The 18,760-nt window shown below is 39.2% G+C and overlaps 1 protein-coding gene across 1 annotated transcript in view; it reads left to right on the top strand.

Moving 5' to 3' along the window:
- Positions 1 to 1,230: 1,230 nt before the first annotated feature.
- fgfrl1a (fibroblast growth factor receptor like 1a) overlaps positions 1,231 to 18,760 on the top strand; it is a 73,365-nt gene continuing 55,835 nt past the window's right edge. Inside the window, exons 1-2 of the mRNA XM_078260174.1 lie at positions 1,231 to 1,779; positions 3,277 to 3,372. Coding sequence (XP_078116300.1) covers positions 3,312 to 3,372 — 61 coding nt within the window. The 5' untranslated portion in view covers positions 1,231 to 1,779; positions 3,277 to 3,311. The remainder of the gene's footprint in view (positions 1,780 to 3,276; positions 3,373 to 18,760) is intronic.

The raw sequence follows: 18,760 nt of genomic DNA, 5'->3' as shown, positions 1-18,760 counted from the left end.
GCATTCCACATTTTACTTAACAGTACAATCACATTAGCATCAAAATACACTCAAAAAGAAGAAAAAAAAGTAAAAGTACTCATTATGCAAAATGGCGCATTTCATTTTATTATATTATTTAATAATATTTCATTAATATGTATACGCATCAATTCAATGTTGCAGCTGATAAAGGTGAGGCGTATTACTTACTGCCCGGTAGCTTGTGAATTACAGCAAGGGATCAATAAAGTCTCTATCTATAAAAATACATAATGTATTTGTTAATTATATGTTGTATTATTGCATAACCATAATCTACAAAGTAACTAGTAACTAATGGTATCAAATACATGTCGTGGAGTAAAAGTACCATATTTCCCTCTCAATTGTAGTGGAGTAGAAGTATAAAATATCAGAACATAAAAATACTCATGTTAAGTACAAGTACCTCAAAATTGTAGTTAAGTACAGTACTTGAGTAAATGTACTTAGTTACTTCCCACCAGTGATAACTCATTGCCCGTTTGTAACAGGGCAGATCAGAAATCACCTTGTCACACTGTCAATCATTGGTAATCTGAAAGCAGGCTGCTTTTTGTGCATGTGTGATTAATTAGTTGAGAGAAAGACAGATTGTATCTGTTATTATATGTATCGATTAGCTTTTCTAGGCCATCAATGCTGCAGGACATCTACACAAACCACATTTGCTGTTGTATCACATTTTTTTATCACAGTTTGTGAGTGAGTAAAATCTGCTGTAATAATGTCTAAATGCCATGAGGTGGCAGTGTTGGTCCATAATGATGCTAATCACGGACCACAGAGCAAAGTACTGTACATCATAGACTGTATAAAAAGTCAGTGCTGTACTGTACATGCATAAGGCGTCATGAATGTAATAGAATAGTGAGAAAAAAATCTCCACTACTACGCCAACTACTACTAATACTACTTCTAGTACTACTAACAATTAGCTAATAACAATAGGTTAATTATAATAATAATAATAATAATTATAATTATTATTATTATTATTATTATTATTATTATTATTACTAGTATTATTATTAAATGAATGAAGGTAACAAATAAAGAAATCCCAATTTCTGTTAATAACATGATAAGGTAATGCCCTCCTCTTCTCCCCCTTAACCGCTCCAAATTTGTCCACCACGTTTCTGCTCGCTGATTGGTCCGCTCTCTGATTGGCCAGCCCTCTGATTGGCTGAAAGTTCCGTACTTGGACAGTCAGTCGACGCTGTTTGTTTGACTCGCCTGCGGCTAAAATTTGGACGGTGAACCGCTGCTGGAGGCAATGTGGATACAGTATTCAGGTTTTCATTTTATAAATAAGTGCGTCAATAGCCTACTTACGTAAACTGGCGGAAATATAGATAGAGGCTTGTCTTTTTCTCTTCTTTCTTTTCCCGGTTCTGTGAGTGCTGTTCCTCGAGCGCTTTACATGCGGACTGTCATTCAGAAATACTACAGCCTCACGTGTTTGACCTTAGTCTATCTATTTTAGAATTTTTTTTTACTACGTTTACTCCCATATTTTTCGCTCGCGTCGTAGCCTACTTTGTACACTTTGACAAAGTCGACTTAATTCACTACAAGTTGGCGTTTCGGCAGACAGACGTATGTAAATTATTGTTGGCTTGAATCACGGATTAAGTTATCGCAATCATAAAACCATTGGAGAGGAGGTGAAGGACTCTTTTCTGGAGAAAGGCATGGTATACGAGCAGTTCATCAGAGGGTAACAGACTGTGGAGATCTCATCACTTTTTTACAGTAAGTCCGACATTATTAATAAGCCAAAGTAACTGTAACATTGTAATATTTAGGCTATATAATGTATCCTCAAGGTCTTAATGCTTGTCTGTCGCACTTTAGAGTGAGTATTAAAGTGAACTTGTATTATCACCTTTTCATTTGTCTTTCTTTTCAGGTTAATTAAGGAATTAAGAGTCAAATGTATCTCATATTCCTATATAATCTTCAACGTTATTAATCTACAGAAGTTGTTACTTTAGGTAAAGTGTTGCCACTGAATGCAAATAAACTGTTACAAAATGTAAATTATTGATTTTAAACAAATGATAAATATAAATTCTTTAGACCTCCAGTTTGGGATGATGATAATGCGAACAATCACAGGCTGTTCTCCTCCTTAATAAACTTGTACTCTTTAATTTACAGCCACTTTTAGCTGCTTTTTATGAAGTTTTAGAGAATATATATTATTCTCCCAGTAAGATAAGTACACTACTTATTCAAATAAAAATGTGACTAAACCTGACTTTGGTACTTTGGAAATCTATACTTGATTGCCACAAATCAAATCAACTATCCTGCACTTTTAAGTGTGTAGATGTTTCTGGTGAAATGAGACGCTGAGGTTGACAGATGCTGATCAAAGATACAGAATGTGCAAGTATTGAAATAAGACCTCATAAGGTTCAGGGAAGAATTTATGTGGCAGAAATATTAAAACCACTGTAAGAAGAGACATATGGACAGGTGGATAGAATAAATCTCTGAGGAAAATACTTTGACTTCCAGCATATCTCTGCTTCTGTGATATTGCTTTAAGACAAATTTGCAGTGGTGTCCAGCCAGTGATGAACACCTTACTTTATTTTGACTTTTGTAGTTCCAAATAAGGTTCAGAAGAATACACCGAATAGAGAATAATGAAGTAGAAACCTTTTAGAAGTGAGTTCAGAGTTTATTCTGTCACTTTCTTACATCTACCTTTTAGAAACTTTAACCTGGTAGGTTATAAAACATCTGTATTGGAATTAAAGGTGTTACAAGAAATACATGTCTCTCAGTTTTGTTTAGAGAAATAACAGACTTGTATTGTATTTCTTTACTCTATTAAGGAATAACTTGATTATTTTCTACCAAGTTATTCCTACTTTTCTCTCTTCTTAAATTCAAGGCAGGTTTTCTTGTAGATGCTCACCAGCTGTCAGCCAGTTGGTAGTAAATAATATTTTGTAATTCCTTCGTGCTAGCAGCTTTTGGCAGCAATTAATAAAAAATAAAAAAAACTTCAGATGGTGAAATAATGAATACAGACTGTGGATTTGGGGTATAAATCAGACTCTGATGGTGGACAATACAGCAGTTTTGATAAATCAATGTTATATGTCATCGAAAAGACTTACATGTACCTTTCAAGGTGGGAAATAATGACTTAGTATCTCCCAAATATAAATATGTCACCTGTTATCCTTCAATTAGCAACTTAATGTTTTTCTCTCATTTCCTTTTACATCAAAGAGGCTGAGCATTCTTCTTTCTGAAAATAAACCCAAATGGAGCTTCTCTGGGTCTTACTGTTGCTGAAGGTGGTCCTGATGTCTGCTGCTGCCAGGGGTGAGTAACAGAAGCACTGATTTCCACAGAGACTCGGAGCATTACAGTTATCAATGCCAGAAGTAAGATAATTCACTGCAACTGACATCACTATGTGGCGGTACTTGTAAAATAAAAAGTCTTGCAAAGGTTCACCTGGCATGGAGTAAATATACTGTAGTGAAGTTAGATTTTTGCATTCTTGCTGTCAAACTGCTGTTTCAACCTCAGGTCAGGAGGATTTGTTTAAAACATGGTGGTACGATTGACTGTGATTTCAGACACAACTATGTTGGGAGGACAGGAGCAGCTGCTGATACATTTGCTCAGATTTTCGGATATCTGCACACATTGGGAGATTTACCATATGAAGGCTTTTGCTCTTTAGATAGACAGTGAACGTTTGACTTTGACTGGTTATTCAGTTACTGTCAGGTGTTCTTGTACTTGCCTGTGAGTTTCAGACTTGTAGTGTGGTTTTCTAGCTCCCGCTTATTTTGCAAAGATGCTACCTTGTTGGCTACAGTAAAAGTTAGTATTTTAACTCAAAATCTAAATCGAACAACCCCACAGGGAGGATGGTGGTCAGGGTCAGATACAGAGAAGCATCCGTCAGTAGTCTTGGCACGCTACCTTGTTTCTTTCAATGAAATTTAACATAATAAAAAACAAACAATAACAGCTGCAGAAGCCGTTCATGGATGAGAACAATCCGCAGCCTGCAGGCGTTATGGGCAGACGGTCGTGGAGTTGGCGCCCGTTCCCGAGATCACACCGATGATGAGTTTTCAGCGGGAACAAAGCTGTATTCAGCGAGGCGAGGCCGAGCCAGTGTGCAGACATGGGGCCGAAAGTAAACACAGGCCCGTAGACCGCAAAGAGATGAGATTAGATTAGCCTATTAGGGATGTTTGCTGTGCAATGCTACAGCACTTCCTCCCCCTCATTGCCTGCAGTTTGTCAATGAAACCAGGGCAGGCTGCAGAGGGAGACAGAAGGTGGGGGTAAGGGTGGAAGGGAGGGAAAAATGGACAGGGGTGGAAAGAAATAGTGTGAAGAAGAGAAAAGGGGTGCGTCAGGACATAAGAACACTGGAGTAGTAATTGCTGATAAAAGAGAAAGAATGGAAGAAGGGAAAGGAGAAAAGAAACTAGGGAGGGAAGAGTGAGGAAGAGAAGGGAAAGAAATAGACAAGGGAAGGAAACAGATTATAGGAAGGGGTGTGAGAGAGAGGGCAGGAGAGCATGAGAAGGACAGAGGGGACACAATGCCATTCTGAACCTATAGAACCTGAAGTTCTCCCTTGTCTTGTGATAGGCTACACTTGAGTTGACTGATATATCTTTTCTCTTGGTTAAAATACAGTATTAGCACTGGAGAAATCTAACTGAAGCTGCTGTGAAATGAGGTGGTAGAAATACTAAAAAAATGTAATGAGAGGGATGCTGGGTTTTGGTGGCCCCTTGGTCTGAATTTCTGCAAGATTTACTCGCAGCCCTATATAATCCCTGGATTATTTTTACTATTTTGCACCAAGATAAAACAATCCAAGTTAGAACATTTTTAAATGCCAAGGTCACTTCACAATCACTTACAGTCCAACGTGCTTGCAGGTATGTTATTTCCAATGTAACATGATTTCCCCTGAAATTGTCTTCTTAGGTCAAGTTTACCTCCAGGCTGTTTATTGCCCACCACAGCTTTCGCCAAACCACTGCAAGTTACTAATGGCCTGGCACTTTTTAAATGTAGCAGCTGTTTCTTGAGAATTTGCACACAAAACAATGGCTGCTTGATACACTATGTTTTGACCGCAATAGTTACAAAAAGATGTGTGAGATCCTAATCAATCTGTTTGAGTTTTAGCTGTAGTGAGAGTAATTAAGTACAGCCACAGCAATCTACTATTAGCCGCTGCGTTACTGTGCAGATAGGAGTTACAGTAGGAGCTTTGCCTAGTAGCACATGGACAATAGGTGTTCAGGAACAAAACAAAAACTTTTAACAGCAAGTCTGCAGTAACAGAAAAAAATCAAGCTAAATATCAGAATGACCAAAAAAAACATATAAGACAGCCTTCGGGAAGTTGAACAAGCTACACAACTGTCCCAGTCCCTCAGCAAGACACACAAGACACTTAAGATACCTAAATGAATCAAAACTGAGCCAGGCATGGGGTAATGAAAAGAAAATCATACACGTAATTAAAATTTCTAGTCTTCAATTAACAAATTCTATGTAATATGTAAATTTGTTGACAAATGTAATAGAAATGACTGTGGAAAAGCTTTCTCTCATATTCTGCCCTTTTTGCATTCTCTGCTGCACTCTAAGAAATGACGTAGAGAAACATTTTTATTAGTGTCTTGGTGACTGCTGAGATGTCCCAGAGAAATATGCATACCGGAGGTGGGTTACTCAGATCAACTGTATAAACAATGAACAATAAAAAGCAAAATATCATAAGACAGATTGTGACATGATTTGAAATTGAAAACATTAACTCTTTTGTGGCCTCATCTGTCTCGGCAGCCCCCTTTGCACACAAGGTTCAGTTACAGTAAATGCAAGGCCACTATTGTATAAATCCAGGAAGTTATTTATCTTTATAACAGCACCAAAATGACTGCAAAGTACACTATGGCTTATTGCATTAAATAAATAGTTGACTGTATTGAAAAAAAGAGCGCAAAATGATTCCTGTAATGATATGAAATGATTCTAAATTCTAAAAAGGCCAAATATCTGTAAGATTGTTACTGTTAGTTACTTTTCTCGGGGTGTTTTTGGAGGTGGTGAGGGCTGAGCATCAGATGGCACTGAAGGCTGTTTTCCACTGTCGGTGCCGATTGGCTAATTGAGGCAGGAACAGTGGAATAGCTAGAGCTTTGATGGACTGCTGCGACACACAGCGAGGAAGAGAATAATTAGGAGATGGAGGCCTGGAACAGGACAGAAAGAGTGGAAGAGATACAGATATGGGTGAAGAGAGAGAAAAAGAAAGGAAAGGGGTAGCCAAAAGAAAGAACGGAAGACAGACCGAGAGAGAAAGACAGAAACAGATAAGCCTAGAGATAGTGAGGGACAGAAAGATTTAAAGATGCAACATTTATGCCCCTTCTTACAGCAGATGTAGAGTCGCACAAACTGCACTCCAGAGGCTTACACAACCTGTGTGTGTGTGTGTGTGTGTGTGTGTGTGTGTGTGTGTGTGTGTGTGTGTGTGTGTGTGTGTGTGTGTGTGTGTGTGTGTGTGCGCGCATGAGACTGAGCAGCTGAGAGATTATCATTCTCCCCTGTTAGCTGAACAACATGGGCGTGAATACAGGGGTCAAAGACAAGCAGTCCCAGGCCCATGCATTTTGGGCTACATGCAGCTCTAGACAGAGTAATGCAGCATTTCCACTACATGGTACGACACGGTGCCACTAGCTTGGAACGTTCTTTTTTGGTTTTCCATTGGCTAAAGTTCTGGACAGTACCTGGTACTTTTTTTTGGTATATCATTATTATATTATCAATTATTTTTACAACTGAAATCATTTTTTTTGTAATTACAGAGGGAAAGTACCAAAAAAAGTACCGTTGAGTACCGGGAACCAAATTTCAGGTACCGGTATTGGTACTGATATTGGTTCAGATGCGAAAGGTACCCTAACCCTACTTGTACGGCATGGTCTTCTGTGTTCTGCACAAACCTTTTTTATTTTTATTTTCACCTGATCGCGAATTTTACAAATGTCAGCCCGCAAAACCACACCGTGGTCAGTTGACGAGGTGCAGGTCGTTCTGTTTGGTTGACGATGAAAGGATCCAGCAATTATCCAAAAGATGTCACAGCAGTTTCAGCGTTTCTGGCTTTATTCGATGGGGTACCTACTACTAGTCGAGAGTCAAGCTGTACCATGCAGTGGACTTGAGGCATTAGGTTCAAGTGTAAACAATGGAAAGGAAAGGTCCATACTAAAATACTTTTAAAGGTCTCATGGCATGAAAAGTTCACTTTATGAGGTTTTTTTAACATTAATGTGAGTTCCCCCAGCCTGTCTATGGTCCCCCAGTGGCTAGAAATGGCGATGGGTGTAAACCGAGCCCTGGGTATCCTGCTCTGCCTTTGAGAAAATGAAAGCTCAGATGGGCCGATCTGGAATCTTGCTCCTTATGAGGTCATAAGGAGCAAGGTTACCTCCCCTTTCTCTGCTTTGCCCGCCCAGAGAATTTGGCCCACCCATGAGAAAGAGACATCATGGCTTTCAAACGAGCAAAGTGGCAGTTGGTCAAGGCCAGACCCCCACTCTCCACCTTGCCCCCCCCTCTCTCCTCCTCAATAGCTACAGACACAGAAATGGCACATCCTAAGGAATGCTCATTGTGGGACTGGCTCTAGAGGCTGCAATTCTGCACCAAGGCTGACTTTCAGGAAAGAGACTTCAGATACAGTATTAGGGGACCACTAAGGCCTCTATAAAAGCATCCAAAGAGCACCATGCCATGGGACCTTTAACACTGTTAAAAGAATAGTTTGACATTTTAAGAAATTTTCTTTTTAACTTACATGGAAAGATCAATAAAACTCATATTTGTATGATAACTATGCAGTAATACAACATTAATACTTCCACTGCAGCTACACATACAAAAGTAGCAGCTTCCCTCTAGACCATTTTCTTGCATAGAGAAGCCCATTTTAGAAGATCAGATGTTGATTTTTGAAAAAGGGACTTTGTCTTTAACGGGGAAAAAAACCTATGTTAACTGTTAGGTCTGTTGCTTTCTCGAGGCTGATGATTTGGCAGGTGAGGAAGAATATACCAAAAAAAGTTAGACACTTGGAATGCACTGAACAGATCAAGCGTTTGTTTATTGGTAAGTGCATGCCTGTGTTTCTGCTTGCCTCTGCGCGTGCACACACACACACACACACACACACATACACATACACATACATTAATTGTGCATGTGATGTGAAATGCCACGTGTATGTCAGATGGTTATCAGCATGTCATATGGTATTTACGTGAGCCAGCTGTTAAATGCTTCACTGTCAAACAACAGGAAGAAGGCAGAGAAGATGATGATAATGTGATTATTGAAGTTGTTGTAATCCAGCAGAGATTTTTCTTTTTTCTTTGCTTAAACCTGCAATGATGTGTATTGAAATGACATACAGCGTGCGTCATCACATCACAGTCTTGTCTTGTCTGCATCTTCCACCCCAATCCAAAGAAAGGACGTTTCCTGATGCAAAGTTCTGTCTAAACAATTTAATGTTTTCCGGGTGATTGAGTCGTATAGACCACCCATTATCCAGAGGGAGGGAGAGGAAAAAGAGACAGAGATGAGAGGGTTCATTTGTTGTTATACCAAGTGTAAAGAGCCACACACACATTAAAAATGCATCTTCACTGTACTGAATCTGCCAAAACAGAAATGCAGCAACACAGAAAGACAAGAGAGCATCGTCTCTGCAGACAGTGCAGAGTGTAAACAACCAAATACACAGATGCAGAACATGTATACAACTAGAAGACGCTATCCATAAATATAACTTAACACATGTAAGCACGCACAGGCACACACACACACAGGCCAAAATCACAACCTCCTGTCCCACTCACTCATTACTTAGGAATGTAATTAGCATGCTAACACTAACAACGATGGGTAGGAGAGAATTGCGGTTAGGTAAGAAGGGCTGGAGGAGACCCACATTTACCATAGATGAAAGCATTAGATAACTAGTAGAGCTTTAAACTTTTGTAGAAAAGTAAGAGACGACTAGATATGAAGATGAATAGACAGAACAGAGGTGTAAGTGGTGTCTGTTGCAGTACTGGATGCAGTTTTTCCCTCAAAGTCTTTCATAGAGATATAAAATACAAGATAAAGTAGGAGACAAAGGTGATGTTTTTCTTCTACTTATGTTATAGTATTTTTCTTGTCTTTCCGTCAAATCAAATAAAGAAATGGAAGGTGGATAGGGGAGCTACATGAACACGACAGAGGGGAATGAAAGTGCCTTTAAAGGCCACAGTCAGACGAAAAATCATGTACTGTTCCTTCCCTATGTTTAAAAGCAGACTCATGTAAGTTTTGTGGTCACAAATCCTTGTCTTTGGACAATATTAGTGCTTAAGGTATAATAACGTGATTTGGTATTTTTCATTTGGTGTAGCTAACATTTATTGATTAACCTGCCAATAATTTCCTTAATTGATGGATTCATAAAATAAAATTGAGATAAATGTCTATCCCATCACAGAGTCCAAGTTGACGTGTTCAAATGTCTTGATATACACCTCTAGTGTAATTTTTTGGGGCTTTTTTATTGGAAAGTGTTGATGGATAGAAAATAGCAAAGAGCCGCGGGTCGGATTCGAAACCGGGCTGCTGCCAAGGACTCAGCGTACATGGGGTGCACTCTACTGGGTGAGCTAGCGGTCGCCCAAGCATTAGTGTAAGCTAAATGGCTGCAGCATGAGTGGTGTTCAACCTGCAGCGCTATAAAAGGAGTAGCAAATAACAGGGCTGTACTGAACACCATTTTTTGAGCTTCGAAGCTTCGGTGCTTTTCAACAGCGAACATTCAAAGCTTCTGTGGCGGTGGCAGCAGCAGGGGGTATCCAACATTTCCGACCGCACCTTAAGGCAGCTTAATTTCACCGAAAACGAGGGAAGAAGAAAAGACACAAAGCTAGAGATGAAGCGACTGCTATGTTGTTGCAAGACACAGTCACCTGTTGTTACACAAAATCCTGGGCAGATTAGTGCTTGTTTTTTGTTTTTTTTTACCTTCATAGTGTTTAAAACTTTTTTGTTGCAGCGATAGAGGCAGTGATGTTTCGCACGCTGCAATACGTATGAGTCTGATCGCCCCACGTCAGGTTGCTTTTCTCCAAAAATTTAATCAGACTCAAATTTTTACTGTAGGCATTCAAAACAAACGAGTGACGACAGACGCAGTGTGTGTTAATGCTCAGCCAGCCAGCGCCTCACTGTATTTGCATTATGCACAGCCGTATTATCTTTACCTTTATCAAATCGCATGAAAACGACACCAGGCTGCTACAGTATAACCATATAGACCTCTACAAACATCAGACTGTTCGCTGTAACTCAACATTTCTCCGTTCTTAGCTGAGATGGACTAGCCTGGCTCTGCCCTCCTACGTACTTCCGTTCAATTTTCATTTTCCTTCAGTACTATGTCTGGGTTTGCGGTTTATTCTTGGGTTTCAAAAAATTACCGGTCCAATCAGCGAACAGAGTGAGTGGCTGAGAACAATGACGTTGAGGTTTGGTAACCTTCAGTGAGTTCCATAATGGCGGCGGAGAAAGATGCGAGCGAAGCCATTCGGTCCATTGTGGCAACGCTGCTGAATATCCAGAAGTTAAAGCCCAAGCAAGAACAGTCTTTGCTGAGTTTTGTTGGTGGCCATGATGTTGTGGCCCTCCTCCCCACGGGGTTCGGGAAAAGTTAGATTTTCCAGCTCGCTCCGTTAGTGGTGAAGGAGTTGGCTAAGGCGTACGCTAGCAATGCTAAGCCAACGTCAAGACCAAACGTTAGCGATTGGTTATGGCAGATCCAGAGTGGCTCTGGGCAGATCCAATAGTTTTAAACTTCAACAGAGTAACCGCCTTCAAGGAAGTTAACACTTGTCAGTGGAGAGAGGCCAGACTCTCTGTACAAATGAAATGTACGAGAGTCTGGTAGGACCAGGCTAGAGATGGACGACATAGCTCTGCATAAATTAGCCAGCGGCTAGCGGACATTCAGCTAGCAGCTTAATCCCGACAAAACACCAAAGTGAATTTCAGCCTGCATGCACGTTTAAAAAAAACAACGAATATTCGAATCCCAAAATTGATAATCAAATACCAACCCATCAAACGAATATTCGGTTCCAGCCCTAGCAAGTAGTGGAGAAATATCTCAAGTAGTCCTAATTACAATAAAATAATGCTTTTATAAAGCCCCCCTATCACTGTTTATTGAGATGTGGTGATCATTGTATGCTCCCTGAGTATTTCAGTTTGAAAAGCACTGGCCTTGGTTGCGAAGGCCACTATCTAACAAGGAGATATAGGTGACCAATGAATTAAAATGGTTAATCTTTAATGAATCATGTCATTTTGTGTTTAAACTACACCCACATTGATTGTATTTTCCCACACACTGTGTTCAGCACTGATTAACCATGTAATTACATTTTGTGATAAAACACATTGTGTTGGTTTTGGTTTTGGTAGTTCTCTTTATGTGAAGAATGGAGGAGGAGGAGAGCATCTTGATTCCTCATAAAGAAAACAACTGCATACCACAGACAGATGCTTCAAACACACAACTTTACCTCATTGTAAACAGACACACTCTATAGACTCAAGTCAGTAAATCACCTACACCCCCACTCCTGTTTTTTAAGCATGCAACGCGTCTTCAGTCACAGCTAACTATCGTAAATACCATTTGACATGCTGATAACCATTATATGGCCTGATGGTGGTGGTGGGCATCTGCCTGCCAGCTTCAGTGTTTGCATTGAAAGAGCTTGATCCAGAGAGGTGACATTTTTCATTAAATTTTCTCAAGCATGGGACAAAATAATATATAATTTTTTTAAGTTAGGGAAGAACATTTTATGTTTATGACCTAGTTTTAGAATTGGCAACAACAACGCTTAAGTATTTTAGGTGACTGTCATGCAGCTTAATTTATTATTCCTAACCGGTGATCATCTTGTCTTTTGAATGAGAGAAAAGCAGAAACATTCAATACATGTGTTTGTTATTTACATGGTGTTAACAGACAAAGGGAAGCTTCAAAGGGCACAAATTACTCTTTCAGTTCCTCTTGTTAAATCCTAATGTCAGAGCCAAATGTCGTCTTATTGGCTGTTTGGACAAGTAGAGCTGTGGCTGCCAAAGAAATGAGAAACAGACTCATCTATTTTTTCTTCTATCGTGAATTTTGTTTGATTTCCAATGTTTGGAAGAAATATTCGTCTTTTATGGACAGTCTAGAGTAAGATGTCTCTCTGGGATTTTCAGCCTACATTCTTGTTAAAAAGACCACTACTATAATTGGAAAATGACGTGTGTGTTGGTGTGAACTTGCATATATTGAGAACTGTTCGTGTGATTGGCTTATTTGCTGGGGACCCAAGGATGTATCCTGTCATCTTGAATTATAGTAAAAACATCTAATGTCAAATAAATACTTGGCAGATTTACTTTTCAAAGCTTTTATTTTGACATCCATAACTACTGTCCACTGAAAAAAGAATTCCACCGTATCAGAAATATAACAGAATAAGAAGAAGACGCAGAAGGAGATGGAAGAGTTTTACATAAACGTTCACTGTCGGCAAGTTCTCGCCACCAAATAGAAGAGATTGGCGCGCGGTAGTGAATCTCCAGAGAAGTCAGGTAAGATTTCTTAAGTATGTTGCAGATTCGCAGTTTGGCCAAGCTAGCTAATGTTAGCTCAGCGTTCGTGTTTCATGCTTCTTGCGGGCGGCGCACAAGTGAGAAGTTAGCCTTCAGGGCTTTCTTGCTAATTTAACCTAAACTGTGATTTGTTTCCCCTACGCTGTGTCGTCTGTGTGTTGTTGGTTTTGTCAGAGGATATGCGCAAGTAGTGTGGGGGTTCTAGCTCAAAAGTGAAGTTGACTCAAAACTTCAAAACTAATCTAGAACACAACAAATCATCTATTGAAAGCTACTTTGCCAACAGTCAAGTTTCCATCCATATGTAGCACATATGAATTTCCAGGAAATCCACAAAAGAAAATGCTAATTAATGCAGATTTTCCTCTACTACTCTTTTGCTAGTCATTTTAATGTAACATGTAACATTACATACACATAAAGAAATTAAACAACACTGACATAAACCCTGAACCCATTTGCAGGGACCTTTAGGGGCAGGTTAACTCTCCCCCACACCCCACTTCTGGAACCACTGTTCTCAGAGCTTTACAGGGCCCGTTAATGTTAAAGGCTAATAGGCCACATTTAGATAAAGTCAATGTTTGCTTTGACTTTGCTAATGGTGGGGTAGTAATGGGGCTGTCTGGACACACTCTGTAGGGGTTGATGGTGTGTCGCTGTGATGTGAAAATGTGATGTGTGTTTGTGGAAGGGGTGCAGCAGAGACAAGAGTAACAGGAGAAGATAAGATAGCAGAAGAAGGCTTTGTGGCGAGAAATAGTGAGAGACAGAGGAAGAAAATTGTTAAATCCCTACACATGCGGTTTTACTCTTTTCTCCCCTTAAGTAGCTATATGCTGTAAAAATCATCTCGTGCCACACTATCTGACAGTATCACATATTTGTACTCTTCATTAAAGCTATATATGCTGTTTACACTAAGTGAAATAATGAAACTCGAAACTTCTTTATTTGTGATTTGGCTGCAAAGCATGAGTTTGTGTATGGAGGTAAGACTGTCGGAAAGTTCAGATTAGATTCAGATTGGGAGAAAAAGGTTTTTATAACTTGTACATGCATACAGTGCTACAGTATGTATATGCAGAGAAAGTATGAGCTCATGATTGCGGGGGTAAGTTTTTGTCAGCAGGAGGGTAGGAAGGTATGCAGGGAATAGAGGAGAAACATCTTAGTTTGGTGTTTAAAGGCATGTTTCCATTTTCTAGCCTCCCCTCACACAAACACACACAACACATCTGTTTCTTACACTTTCTCTGCATTTTAAAGCACACAAAATTATGTTGCTAATAATTTTGCTAAGACGGCATTGCAGTTATATATTGGTAAATATTTGTTGTAGCAGAGCAGGTAGTTGAGTTTTTTTTCTTTTTTTTCCAGTTCCTCTTTTGAATATGACCATATACATATTTCAGAGTTTCTTTCTTCTCTGTTCTCTCTTTTACTCTCTTTCTTCCCCAGTTTCTCTGTCTCTCTCCTACATAGTGCAGTATTGTGTGGGTCGTGGCGCCACAGTGCTGTATTGTGGTCTCAGTGGGGTTGGGGTATGTTTGGTCAACGCTACAGCACTGCGGGTCAAAGGTCAGCCAGTGGATCTGGGAGGGGTCATTGTTTGTGTGTGTGTGTGTGTGTGTGTGTGTGTGTGTGTGTGTGTGTGTGTTAGGGTCAGAGAAAGCACATGCCAACACCAGAGGAGACTGTAATAACACACCAGAAACCCCACAGGACAACACACACTGCTTTCACTCCTTTATCTCCTGTCTGTCTCTCACTCTGTCTCGTTCAATAACCGTATTGATATGTAGAATTACTAAACATTATAATAATACATTTAATCCAACTGTTGTGAAGATACTGACTTACAGTGTATGTATATATATATATATATATATATATATATATATATATATATATATATATATATATATATATATTTATTTATTTATTTTTCTTTTATTATTGTGTTTCCATCCAAATGTAGCAGAGATTTTAAGTGACCCCGACAAATCTTGGTTTGGAGGGTAAACATGCAATTTTTGCAATAATGTCTGTCACTCAAGCAATCATACATTTACTTAAAACACTTATTTTCCAATCAAGTGGTGTAGTCAAGAAAAATCAATTTGTTTAGAATATGTATTTAATTTCTTAAGGTCTTGACCCCAGCAATTATGAATGATATCTACTATGATATCAGTGGAGCTTTGTTTATCCCCACCTCACAAATTAAGTCCCTTATCTTATCTACAAGTATCTGCTGTGGAGGTGTAACATTACATTCACAACTCATTAATAAAAGAAAGTGCAGAAAAACTTCACAAATTCAAAGCACCTAATGTGTTTTTTCATATATTTACCATGTTTATGACATTTGGTGGCACGTTGAGCACCATCTGTGGCAGGATGTTATTTATGGTTCACCACATGCATTTTATTGGACGTGGGAGTTTCAGTCGTTAAGATCAATACAATATTCAAATTGACAGACAGACACTTAGTTAAGTCAAAGGAGATTTAGTTTGAGCAGTAGAAACAAGATAAAAGAAATGATTGAAGTTATCAATTGATGATATTTGCGACCACATACTGACTTTTTAGATACCAGATATATTGTAAATGTAAATTTTAGTGATTGCTGTGAGCCTGTTAGCAGAGCTTGTTTCTAAAAAGTCACGATAAGAAAATACAGAGTGTATATTTCCATTAAAGGGCCAGTTCGCTCAAACTACAGAAAACACACGTCCCCTGCCCTGGTGGTATTTAACCATACAGATAGATTGGAACATGTCTTTCCAATGAAAACATGTTTTGAGTTACTTTGGTATAATCAATAGACTTTGCAGTCAATGGTTTTCATCAATAACAATTTTCTTTTAAAAACTGTCCACAGGGAGGTCTTTATTAGTGTCACTCAGCTAATTGTCTGTACTGCCTTTACATCGTCTCTCTCTGATCTGTCTGTTCTCTCTGTCACTTTCTATCTCGCTCTCTGACAATATAATTCCTCTTTCACGTTCTTTGTCTCTGCTGGTTTCTATCTCCCTTGTCTACCCTTCTGTCAGACCCTTTCCAACCCATTTAACCCCCCATCTACCACACACACGCAGTCTCCAGCTGTTATTCCTGATGGCGTTACAAATGAGATGTTGAAAGGTGATCGCTGGGACAGGAGACACAGACCCTTGTTTTCTTTGGGCTTCGGTCTGTCAGATTGGGGGGTGGTGTGTGTGTGTGTGTGTGTGTGTGTGTGTGTGTGTGTGTGTGTGTGTGTGTGTGTGTGTGTGTGTGTGTGTGTGTGTGTGTGTGTGTGTGTGTGTGGATAAAGCACTCAGGTGCAGCTGTGTACATATGTGTTTGTGTTATTGACTTGATAGACAGAAGGACAGAAACACAAAGGCAACCCTAAACCAAAAATACCACCATTATGACCTCATTCTCAAATATGATTGACATGTTATGGACAGTCAGCCATGCTCTCTGTCCTTGGATGTCTATCAGACATACAGATGACCTTTGACACCAGGAAGTGGAGGCTGATCCAGGGCAGGATGTTAAGGCTGGCAGCTTTAGGAAATACATTTTGTAAGCTGTTGCTGTAGATTCTAGCTATGACTGTGCTTGTTCTGTTGTGCTCTTATTTATGTTAATTTAAATATACGGAGACTAAGTAATGCAAAGCCAAGTCTAGGGCTGCAACTAACGATTATTTAAATAATCGATAACACTTGATATATTATTTTTTCGATTAATCGATGAATCGGATAAAAAAAAAAAAGCATTAATTAATCAACTCAATACATACTTACTTGTTGTTTTAGTTAATAGTTGTGTAAAGGTAAGTAACCCAAAGAGCAGATACAGACAAGACACACACACACACACACACACACACACACACACACACACACACACACACTTGAAGCTTATTCATTAAATTATTACCATTATCATTGTAGTAAGTGCAAGTTAAGTTCATTTGTACACCACATTTAAACACAGCTTAAGATGACCAAGTGCTATAAAAGAACTTTAAAGTACAACACACACAAATATATTTGTCAACAATAACTGATATGGGACAAAGCACAGAATATATACATGACAATAGATTGAAAAATGAATGGGCCAGAAAAGGCAAGTGAATAAAAACATGTCTTTAGTCTTGCCTGCTTTACTACTGTTATTAACGAGCTAACGCTAGCTTGTCATGCTTGTCAAGCTGGATAACGAGTAAATACCACACCAGCACCAGAAGAGCTACTGGAGGGACGTTACGTTCCTCACTTCAAAACGGAACAAAAGTAGGATTGTGTAGTGACTTTACCCTGCTGTTGAACTCCCTTCCTCCTCATTAAGGACTCCAACATGTTTACGTTTTAGGTGCTGAATCATCACCGTGGTGCGCCTGTGCCATGCCATGTCGCTTTTGCTTATCTTGCCATTAACACGTTTTCGATTTATTTAGTGTGAAATGCTCCCACACCTTGGATGACTTAGGTCGTACTGATTTCTCTGCCTCCGCTATGTGTTTCAGAACGTTACGTGTCTCTCCGGTCTCTCTCCGTATTTCCTCTACCCCCGCTCTGCTCTTTTTTCTTTTTCTCTTGCGCTCCGCTCTGCTCTGCGCTCGACTCAATTTTTTTTTATCTGTGCGACTAAGTGGCTTAATAGTTGCACGACACAACAAATCGATAATGAAATTCGTTGACAACATTTTTAATAATCAAATTTTATTGATTTTATCGATTCATTGTTGCAGCCCTAGCCAAGTCATAGATACGTATTCATATCATATATAGTATACATATGCCAGTTTAGCATAACGCAGGTTGCACTATTTAATCTAGAATTACAGGAAGGAATATGCAAGGAATACGTTTAGCATACCTGTTTCTTGTTTTTCACTGCTGGTTACAAAAACATGAAATTCTATAGTATTTTAGGATCACAAATGAGAGTAGAAACAGTTCTGAGATGGTTTTCCTTGTTGTGGCATGTGCGACTGAAGAGGAGGAAAAACTAAAACATGGTACAAAGTTGAAAACCACCACACATGAGGGAACACAAACACACTTGTCTTTCTCCGCAGTGCCAGCTGTCTATGTGGAATCCATACTGCAGGGGGAATGTGAGAGGAGTGTGAGAGATGTGGGGGTGGGTTCAGAAAGATCGGAACTCTGGAGGGGACATATACACTGGTGACTTTGATTGTGTGACTCATCAAATAGATTTGTATTGTCTCTAAATTAGTATGGTATCATCAAATTCAAATGTCCAAGATTATCATGAATGTATTTTGTCAGGTTTGTTTATTATAACATCAGTCGTCATTTGCCACCAATGGTTGATGTACACTGCTTACATTTTTTTAAGTGTTAAAAGCTGCTCTGTCTGGGTTATGCTAGTTTGTACGACATGTTGTCTGACCACGTCGGAAGGTAAAAGTGTTTATAGCAGTTCTGAATATCCATACTCGAAGGTGGAGTGAAAATTAGCTGCCATAGAGGGGGGAGAGGCGTTCATTGTTTTAAAAAAGGATAAATTAAACTTACTTTCTCACCTCCACACAGCTCGCCAATTACTGAGGCGAAGTAAGTTGGATTGGTTGGCTTCGTAAAGTTACAGAAATTGTCAGCCTCTGGCCAGACGTTACAATGGACTCCCAAAAAGAAGAAGTACAAAACAAGGAAAGGGTAAAATAAAACACATTAATTGAAATACAGTGCAAGCAGCAACTCATGGTAAAACATTGAAGCAGGCAGGCAGTAAGCATTAAGTGATATGGGTGGGCTTATTTTGGGAGAAAGTACTTTTCCGAATCAAGGGTCTAAAAGCAGACAGTTTTGTTAAGCTCTTTCAAGCAAACTTGTGATTTGTGAGTTTTGGCTTTATCAATAAAACTGACTTGACCTGACCTTGAAATTATTTGAATGCAACAAAAATGTCTACACTGAGCTAGAAC

Source organism: Sander vitreus, chromosome 10 (assembly GCF_031162955.1).
Source record: "Sander vitreus isolate 19-12246 chromosome 10, sanVit1, whole genome shotgun sequence".
In the NCBI taxonomy this organism is placed as follows: domain Eukaryota; kingdom Metazoa; phylum Chordata; class Actinopteri; order Perciformes; family Percidae; genus Sander; species Sander vitreus.
Note: the sequence above shows the minus strand (reverse complement) of the source record. Positions and strands in the feature narration are given on the sequence as shown.